This window comes from Micropterus salmoides, unplaced genomic scaffold, assembly GCF_014851395.1.
Source record: "Micropterus salmoides isolate LMB-PRFRI ecotype aquatic unplaced genomic scaffold, ASM1485139v1 Ms_hic_scaffold_3, whole genome shotgun sequence".
NCBI lineage: Eukaryota > Metazoa > Chordata > Actinopteri > Centrarchiformes > Centrarchidae > Micropterus > Micropterus salmoides.
This window is the reverse complement of record NW_024042261.1, coordinates 30,666,800-30,677,539: the sequence shown is the minus strand read 5'-3', so window position 1 is coordinate 30,677,539 and position 10,740 is coordinate 30,666,800. Positions and strand designations below refer to the sequence as shown.

General features: G+C 36.8%; 1 protein-coding gene across 1 annotated transcript; it reads right to left on the bottom strand.

Moving 5' to 3' along the window:
- Positions 1–4,587: 4,587 nt before the first annotated feature.
- Positions 4,588–5,562, bottom strand: LOC119882478 (olfactory receptor 2AT4-like). The gene has a single exon (XM_038692518.1). The coding sequence runs from the start codon at positions 5,560–5,562 to the stop codon at positions 4,588–4,590; it is 975 nt and encodes a 324-aa protein (XP_038548446.1).
- Positions 5,563–10,740: the final 5,178 nt, after the last annotated feature.

Below are 10,740 nucleotides of genomic sequence, written 5' to 3'. Positions count from 1 at the left end.
TGCCAAATGTTAAGTCATTCAGTGCCAGGTGACAAAAGACCAGATATGTTGGTTTTTGCAGGGACTTCTCATAGATAACAAATGCTATAATGAAAATATTTCCTATTGCAATACCCAGGTAGATTAAAAACAGCAGAGCTGACACATGTCCATAATAATGTGGTGGAAGTCCAGGAAATCCAAGGATAAAGAAGCTTTTCATCCTTGTAAAATTGGTAATCATAATTCGAGTTTACATAAAGAATTTATCAGAACCAAGATATGAAATAAATACCTGCAAAGTAAAAGCACTTGATTGGACAGTTAAAATATTAATTGCAGAATATACTGCTAACAAACCACATTATTTAACAGAGATATCCAAAGCCCAAAAGCTCAAAATGATGCACTTATGCAAAAAAGTATGTTAAGTGTGACGCACTTCCATGGTACAGACTGGAGTTCAGTATCCATAAACCCAATACAATGTGTGCATGCCAGGTAATAGCCTTTTATCGAGTTTGATTTGACATATCCTCAAAGGATCATAATGTGAATCAGAGAGTCATGTTTGTGAGTTCAAGTACAAGACACCAACTTATACTTTTTAAACTTTTTTGAAAGCTTAGATTAAACTTATCAATAATCACTATTAATTAAGAAAAACAAAAACAAATTAGACCAATTAATAAAAATGATATAAAGCACACCCAAACACCCTTTTTTTATTGTGCCTGTAGTTTAAGGCTCTATGTCATTCAAAAGAAACCCTTCATCTTTTCAAGCTAGCCTTGGCCAGAAAATGTATTTCCACTAGGGCTGGGCAAGTTAACGCATTATTATCACATTAATGCATTAATTAATTAGCACCAACAATTATTTTATCTCATGTTAACACCGTTTTTATTATTATTATTATTATAATTTAATAATAAGTCCATTGCTCACTGGCTCTGAATACACATACAGTCAAACCATGGGTCAAATGAGGGGTGAGATGTTGATCAGCCAGCAAATCACCCACCCAAACAAGCAGTGGAGGGAGGCTTTGGCAGACTAAGTTGGATGCAGCATGTGGGAGAAGTAGATAAACAAAAGCAAGACAAGCGAACAAATGCCATAGCGAAGTGGATAGCTACACACTGCATGATGATTAGTATTGTGGAAGATTTTGTTCTTAGGAGAACAGACAGGAAGACAAGTACAGCAGGAGTTCTATCTATAGTAACCATGGCAACGGCTTCTGTGCACTACACAGCAGTAGCCTATTTAACTTAAGTTAAAATTATAGGCTACATAACTTTACCTGATAGGCCTACATCTAGTTTTGTGGGGATGGTCTGCCATGCAAATTCCCTCCTGCTGATGTCTTGATAACCATTTAGTAAACAGTAATAGATTCTGGAAACTCACAAACAGCAATGATCAATCTCTCTTCCAATGATTTGTGCTCCGTGTCGCCTACAAAAGGTTCAAGAGAATTCAACTTCGACCCAGTATGCAGGATAAGTGGTTGACGATGGATGGACGGGAAAAGGGAATACTGCTGGTAAAAAGCACCGTATTAGTTTAAAGTGTTTGCAAACCACGTTATTCCACATGTTATATATAGCAGCAAAAGTGCGCAATACACTACTTTAGAATTCAGTATTAGATTGATCGATTTTAAAAATGTGATTATTCGTGATTACTCGCAGTAAATCATGAGATTAATCACAATTTAAAAATTTTATCGTTGCCCAGCCCTAATTTCCACAAAGGCTACCTTCTAAAAATTATGTTCATATACAACTACTTTGCATTTGCAAATACATTTTGTAACAAATGCTAGGATGATGCTGGGATTACACTTCAACATAATGAGATGATCGTATTGAATCTCAGTCAGTGTTTTACATGTTTTCTCCTACAATCTTCATGCATGCTAACTAAAGCATGATTAATGTTTTATAGTTACAAAATTGCAACTCAAAGCTTCTAGTTAAGGTTAGAGATTGACTGTGACCTTGGATAAATCTTGAAAAATGCATCACTTACTTGAAGCAAATCACAGGATGCATCAATTTTTATTTAATCAGAACCACGACCTTTCTCTATCCTTAACCAGGTACCAATACAGGGAGGATACAAATGTCATAGTATCTAATAAAATCAGAATCAGCTTTTACTGCCAGGTATGTGTACACATAAGAGAAATCTGACTCTGGATCATACAATGCTCATGCTCATGATGTGCTTACTTGTACAATAATACAATAACACAATAATACAGTAATAAAATCAAACACAGGTTACAGTATAGAGAACATATACACACACTATAAACAAAAACAAAATAGATAGATAAGCAAGAGAGGGTTCATTTCAGGCAAATAAGTTGGCTTTCTAAAAAGTTAAATAATAATTTGGCTTTCTAAAAAGCTGAAGCATTATATTGGGGTTTTCTGTCCATATTCTACAGTAAATGAGCATTACTAATGTAATAGATAGTAACATTTTATCACTTTTTCATTTTAATAAAGACAAACTAAATATTAATAGGATTTAACAACTGTGGCTCCCATGAGGATTTAATAGTCTGCCAATGGTGAAGGTACAATGTGTAATTCCTGGCCACATGCTCCAAACAAATATGTGGCAACATCTCACCTTGTTCAAGAATTGCATGATTTACTAATGGCAACAATGACGTTACAGCTTGCTTAGCTCAGTTTTAGCAAGACCATAGTAGGAGGAAAACAGCATCATCAAAAACATACTTTTAATCCATATGAAATGTTTTTTGGTACGGTTTGTGTTGTCTTTAGTTGCACTGCACAAGTATCTAACATTAGATGTTACCAGTCTAAAAGAGAGATTTTGCATTAAACCACATTTCTTTACTCGCTGAGAACCATCTTCAGCGATGGAAAGCAACACCAATATTTATTGTGTTTTGCTTCTTTTTAAAGCACTTTTTTTCTTTGCTACAAAATGTGGTTTCTTGCCAGTAGCAGGTGGTTGGGATGGTGATACAGGTCCCTTGCCATGAGCTTCAGCCATCTTTGTGTTTCTGTGACACTAATCGGGGCTATACATCCCTGGCTGTATATCTTCAAAGCCCTCAGGGCAGCTTTACTTTTACTCATTCCATATTTATATATTTCAACATTTATTTATGTTGACTGTATGTTTGTCTACGTGTAGCACCTTATCACCACAGCAAATTCCTCGTATGTGTAAAACACTACCTGGCAATAAAGTTCCTTCTGATTCTGATTGTGATTCTAAGGGTAGATTGGAAGCTGCAGATCAGTGCACACATTTATTTAGCAGAACAGCAAAGTGTGGTCACAAAACAGTTAAGCAGAAGAATGCAATTTCAATTACTCTAGAATGGAAGTGTTCTATTAGGACAAAAATTTACATTTGATATACAGAGACGTGATAAGAACTGAATGTACATACTGTAATCTTATACTGTATGCATTACTTTGAAACTTGCAGCTTCATCTAAATATCTAATATTTCTATGGTTCTGAAGCAATAGGTTTTGTATCGTTCCTGTGTATATGGTGTTCTCAAAACAACTACAAATATGGAAATATAGGGAAAATTATAAAAAAAAAAAAAGAAGAAGATAGAAGATAGAAGCATATAATATATATATATAAATAAATCTCCCAAGACTGACAGCAACAACCTGAACATATTTTACATTTTCACCATGTGCCAGGTTTGTAATTGAAATGTGGTCACCGTAGCATTGCAAATGATGTTAGAATTATAGTAATAAATTTCTCAATACATAACAACCCACAAGAAATAGAAATAATGTGGTTTGTAATTTGAACAGAATATTTTAAAGGAAGACAATCTACAATAAAATGATCAAGAGCCATAATCAACAGAGAATAGCTCCCAAGGATTGAACAAAATGCAGTACGAAGCAGGGAAAAATATATTATCTTGTCATCCCATCAATATCTGTATAGTTTTTGGTAATGTCACCATGTAAAGTGTGTATAAAATAGACATAGTTATAAGTTACAAGATGACCTTATGACTTTCCTGTGGTGGCAATACACTTACACCTATTCTCTCACCTGTGCGTTCTCTCCATTGATTCTGTGCAGTCAAACACACATTAGTCTTACCAGTTTTGGACACTTTTCCACCAGGTTTTCCTATACAGCTGGCTTCTAAACATATCTGTATTAAACAGAATTGGTTAACTTTCCCACATTATGTTAGCAAGTTAAAACAAATTGTTTAACCAGAACCTCCCAGACACACACAATAAATTGCTAAATTATCATCATCAGCAAAGTGCTTACTTAAAATAACATTAGCATGCTAATAGTGTTTTACCTTAGCTGACTGGTGTCATGGCATCACCACCTGAAAATATTGTTTTCTCTTCTATATTTTCCTTTATTTTCGTCAGTGTCTGCACACATTAAGAATAAAGAATGACTTGGTCTAAATTCAAATATCATGGTTACAATTGTGACAGCTTTAGCATTTCAATTTGTCCCAAGTCAATATTTTTATGAAGCTTTCTAGTCCTCACAAAAAGAGATGTCTAATTAGAAGAAAGGAAACAGTGAATACCCAGTGTATTGGTAATCAGTTACTAATAGCCAAAACTTGTGATTTTTGTGGAATGGTCTTTCTGTTGAATTGCTTCCACAAACTTTCTCTCATGTCTTTAGCTCTTAAGCAGTATATAAGTGGATTAATCATGGGGGGGCAAAGGCTATACAGCATGATAATTACTATTCGCACATCAGCACTAAATGTAATGCCAACATTGCTGGCTAAATATACAAAACATCTGGGTAAATAATAAAGGGAGATTATAATCAGTTGAGTACTACAAGTGGACAGAGATTTTAGGCGACCTTGTACATTTGCTATCTTAAGTACTGTTATAATTATAGAGCCATATGAGAATATTATAAATGCCAGAGGTCCCAGTAGTACAACCATTGCAAACACTAAAGCAGGAAAACCATAAAGGGCTCTGTCAGTGCATGCCAGCATTGTTATACCAATATGATCACAGTAGCACTGGTTGATGATGTTTGAGGCACAGTAAGGAAGAGGGTATGCCCTAATAACCATCATTAAAGGGCAGGGCTTGGCAATAATCCATGCACTTATACTGAGAATGTGGATGGTGGAGTTTTTAAGAACAAGAGGATATCTCAGAGGATGGCAGATAGCCAAATATCTATCTAAAGCCATTAAAAAAAGAATTAAGGAATTCACTGATCCAAGATAGTGAACAAAGTACATTTGGATAAAGCAAGCTGTGAATGAAATGGTGCCTGACTGAAACCAATACTTACTGATGATCTTAGGTAAGGTGGTTGTGCTAAAGAGAATATCACATGCACTCAGATTCAAAATTATATAATACATTGGTTTATGAAGGCTGCGGTCGGTTGCAAATAAAAAAAGAACTGTAGCATTGCCTGTCAAAGTTAAGAAATAAACTAAGAACAATACAACTGAGGCAAAGCCTTGGTACTCCGGATGAAGTCCAGGGAATCCAGTGAGGATAAATTCAGTCACAGTGCTATGATTTCCCTGTGGCATGATGTAGTAGGAATGTCCTAAACACCTTTAAAAGGAAATACAACACATTAGATAAGACAATGTAACACCATCCAAACATTCAAACAATAACAATACTTTATATAGTATAGTAATACATAATCCTGTATCATTTATCTGATATACAATTCATTGTCTTTGCACTGTAAACCATTTTCTGCTGTTGCATTCAAATAAAATGAATAACTGAAAGTATGAGTAATTTTCATTATAAGGCTTCAGTTGTCTATATCAGTTTCTAGGACTCCATCTTTACACTTACCTTTCTGAAACAGTATGGCAGCATACTCTGCCAGAGATTTACCTGCTGATTAACCTCTTATAAAGACAGTATGCCTTGTGATGAATGAATGGTGTCCACCCTTTTCGATTCTCTGTGGATCACAAACAGACTGTCAACTAATTTGTCTAAGCCACACTAAAAACAGCTGCTGGTAGTCAAGTTAAATAATAAAGTACACTGAAGCCATTAATAAGCTCTGTCCTATCCCTGCAGGAAGAACTTTTATATGTATAATGTGCACATTCAAAGTCCTTTTCCTTTTGACATGTACAGTTATTTGTTCTCACAGATAAACCTTGGCAAATAAAGTGATGAGCAAACTAGCAGATTACTACCAAAACATATGCACGCAAACACATTCAGATAAAATGAGATTTACAAATGTAACTATGGTTCCATGAATTCTGGATGACCGCTGGAAAGAGGTGTTCCACACCCCAGTATAAAATCCTAACGTCATTACTCAAATCTGTTCCTACAGCATCTTCTTGTCCAGAGTTCTAGTGACAAACAACTCTGGTGGTCATCTAGAATTCATAGAACCATAGTTACATTTCTAACTCTTGTTCTATTTCATTCTCCCTGACCGTGAGGATCACTTCCTTTATTCATAGAACCACATTCCATGGCTGCAACAGTTTACACAATGAATATACATTGAAACATGGATAACATTTAAAACGTATCTCACAAAAAAAGTGAAATATTGGATCCAACTTACTTGCAATGAGACACAAATCCAAATATCTCGGTCAAGGTAGCTTTACTGTGCAGTTTCTTTAGCTCAAGTTCCCTCTGTGATTGGTACTGTGCATGTGCAACTCTCAACAGACATGTTGAGAGTAAAGTTTTATAGCCTGTGATTGTGAAATATAAAGTGGCTCAATTCATTTTATATTTCCAAGAAGATGTGGCTGAATATATTTCATATGAAATATCCAGACTGAGCCACAGTCATCCGATAAGCAAAATGTTTCACATCCCTCATTTAATCTCTGCACATGTTACTTTAATATTTTATCAAACTGGGCTTCAGATTGTACACTGCATTCAAACTGCACGAATTCAGTGATGATTCAGTGTTATTCTTTATGCACATGTCACATCCAACCATTTAACTAATTAAATATCTTTCAAGTGAATTACTGATGTCCAACACACAGCTTAACTAGCTAATGTTACCATTAAGTGAACAAGGTTTACTATTCAGAATGAACACCAGTATCAACATCAGGGGAAACCAGGGAAGAAGACAAGACAGCATAGGCTACTGCTATAATTCACTGATTTATACAAACGTTTAATTTTTTAACAAAGATTTTTGCTTTGGAACTATATAGAATAAAAGCAAGTACGAAAACCACAACTGTATACTAACAAAGTAATGTCTATTTAGAACAATAAAGAAACAGTCCCCTTTCATACTACTTCTGTAGTTTATTTTTCAAAAGTGCTTATAGGTTTTAGGCAATAACTCAGTGGAGAATGTTCTGTAGGCTACATCACAAGCCTGATGTTCCTATAGCCTACTTTAAACCATTACTTATTACAAATAACTTTTTTAAAGCTGGGTCTCCGACACTGCCAGCATTGTGTTGTACAGATTTGTGCTGCGGTGTGTATGAGAGCGAGAGCAAGAGCAAGAGGATGTACTACACAAATGCGCTATGACGATGATCTGCAATCAAATAAGATTTTAAATAAGCCTGGTAAAATAAAAAAAAACAAAAATCAGTATGTGGTGGTCAGCGCTGATATTGTGGCAGGCCGCCACAAATAAATGAACGTATAGGAAACACTGCCTTAACACTGTTGTTGCTGCTGCAGTGGTCTGTGTAACTGGGACCAGGACGCTCTGTGGGCGTGACTGGCACCGCTAACCTCGCGGGCGCTTGTGGAGCTTCTTAACCCCGAAAACGTTTGAGCACATTTTCGATTCACCATCAACTTTGGTTAAACTGCCAATATTCAAATTCTACACAGTTAATTTCTCGCCTCAAACCTGCTCAAAGTGTATTTAGTGATGAAATAGCGTACAAAACTTGTAAAAACAAAAGCTGTGCTGTTTGTCTCTTTCTCCGCTTCTTTCCGCTTCTGCTTGAATGCTTGTTCTTCGTGAGCAGAGTTTTAAGCGTACTTTGAAATTTCGCAAAAAAGAAAATAAAAATCAGCTGGTTTGAGTGAATAAACAATGCTACGGCGAGCGTCGTTACATCAGTAGTTGACGTTACACATGGCTGTAATAAACAAGACGTATGGGTTCCAAATCAGAAACAAAACGCATGAACCTGATGCCATTGATCTTAGAAAAAAGGAGAGAGGTCCTCAGAAATGTGTTTCGAGCAGCCAAACTGCTACCAGCCATGTCTCCGCACGTAATGGGAATATCCGGTGTTATAAATTTTGCATGCCTCCCGAGAATTGCATGCACCTCCAAATAGACAGCACAAACAACTGATCAGACGTACAAGACAGACAGACAAGTTCGCTACGTATTATTAACTTATTCGGAAAAAGTCTTTCCATCTCCCATTTAACGCATTAACTCTTTTTTCGACAAAAGCAAAAACCACCTCAAGCGAGTGTAAAAACTATTTAGCAAAATTAAGGATTTTTTTTTTGCAGCCCTACACTCCATATTCCTTTCTAGAGTAAATATTTTATTCCCATGTTATTTAAGTTCTTTTCAAAACTATTAGTATTACAATTACATTCTGTAAATAGATTTTAAAATGTCAATTTAGTTTTAAAAGGACTTAGTTGATTTCATTATTATTATTACATTACTTGTGTCTATTTTTGTTCTTGTTTTGCATTTCCTGCATTTTTTTCAACAGAGTGGTAGGCCTAATATTTGAAGGTGGATTTGGGTTAATGTTTCCACTCAAAAAGATTCTGCTTTGAAATGCTGACATTTGAACCTTGACCTCAGTGCATGTTTAAATGCCATAGGTGAGGGTAGGAACGAAAATTGACCAGTAGCTCGATAAGCTTTGCCTTCTGCTTCAGCTCTCTTTTCGTCACAACAGTGTGGTATAGTGAGTGCAATACCGCCCACGCTGCTCCAATTCTGTGGCCAATCTCCCACTTCTTTGTCCCCTCACTTGCAAACAAGATCCCGAGGTACTTGAACTCCCTTACTTGGGGTAAGGACTCATTCCCTACCTGGAGTGAGCACTCCATTGCAGCTGATTTATAGGTGCTTATCTTTATCCCGGCCACTTCACACTTAGCTGAAAACTAATCCAGTTAGTCTCACATACTGCCGAGAATCCATCCTCAGCCCTCGCTTTCTATGTGTAGACTGGATGCCTCCCCCCCCCCCCACAGCTCTGCTTCTACCATAGAGGGAATGTTAGTGGGATCAAAGTGTTCCTTCCACCAACCTCAGAGGTCAACAGCGTCCCATCCTTATGTCATCGCATGGTCACAGATGACTCGATACTGTTGGTATAATGACTCAATGAGACGAGTGGAGATGGAGACATCCAGTGCTCTGTCAGTAAGAATTAAATAGAACCAGGCCACCTGGTCGTCACGCTAGCAGATAAACAAAGAAGATGTGGGGATTTGGGAAGAATTTTTTCATATCTGTTTTAATACCTCTGTGTGGAATTACATGATTAAGTGAATAATGCTAATTCATTATAAATCCCACAGGAGTAAACAACAAAACCCAAATGTTTACCTAAATTGATACTGAGGAAGGAGTGTTAATATCCCTGGTGTATATTGGTTGTCTCTCAGCACATGTGCAGCATAGAAAGTATCCATTCTGTTTCCTCTTCTGTTAAATATTTACTTCATAATCTAGGTATTTCTATGGGCCAGGGTTTGAGTAATTTTTTGGTTCACTCCTGTTTTTAGTAGCTGTGGAACTTAGCTAAACTCAGGCTCATTGTGTCCCTGGCTGATATAAAGGCCTCAGTCTAAGTTAAATGAAACATGATTCTTATTTTCAGGTGATTATACACCTACTTATAAATATTATTTTCAATTTATGTCATATTCTGCCAATCTATCGCCCTAAGTCTGACACACTGGACACACTTCCTATGTCTTATTTGCTTTTTTGTTTACATTTTTATTTTTTCATAATGTTTCAAACTTCAATTTTTGAATTGTATTTTTCATTACTACTCAATGAATGGAAACATTATTTTATAGAATAATTTAGAAAATGATAATACGCCTTGAATCCATCCCATTTCCACACAAAAGTATTAAAGCACCTCCATCCTTTCTCCTCCCCCCTGACTCAGTTTCACACATCCCTCCTACCCAAACACGTTTTCTTTTTCTTCTTTTTTTTGTTTTTTTTGTTTCTTCCTTCACCTTCTGTCACTTTTGTTTGAAAGCAGGAACCACCGGGGGCCCTATCCAAAGCAGAGCAAATGAATAGATGGTTCCCCCACTCAGAGTTGAGACTATGAGTGGGGGAACCAAGTGGGTCCCTCCTGGTGCTTGCCATTCTTCCATTCTCTTCCATCCATCCACCGACAACCCTGATTCCTCCTTTCCACCCTACATCCCTCACCTTTCATTTCCTTACCCTTATCTCTTCATCTCCCTACCCTCACCCCTCAATCCCTCAACCATTATCCCCGCATCCTCTACCCTCATCCCTCTACCCTAACCCCTTCATCCTTTACTCATCTTCCTTATACCCACTTCCTTCAACCCCTCACTCTTCTTCCTCAACCCCACATCCCTCAACCCCTCACTTTACTATCTCATCCCCACTTCCCTCGGCCACTCCCTCTTCTCCCTCATCTCTCATCCCTCCATGTGGACCCTTACTCTGTTCCACCTTCATCTCAGCTCGCCTTCATCCTTAATATACAATAAAATATTCCAAATCCATATCTTTTTGGTGT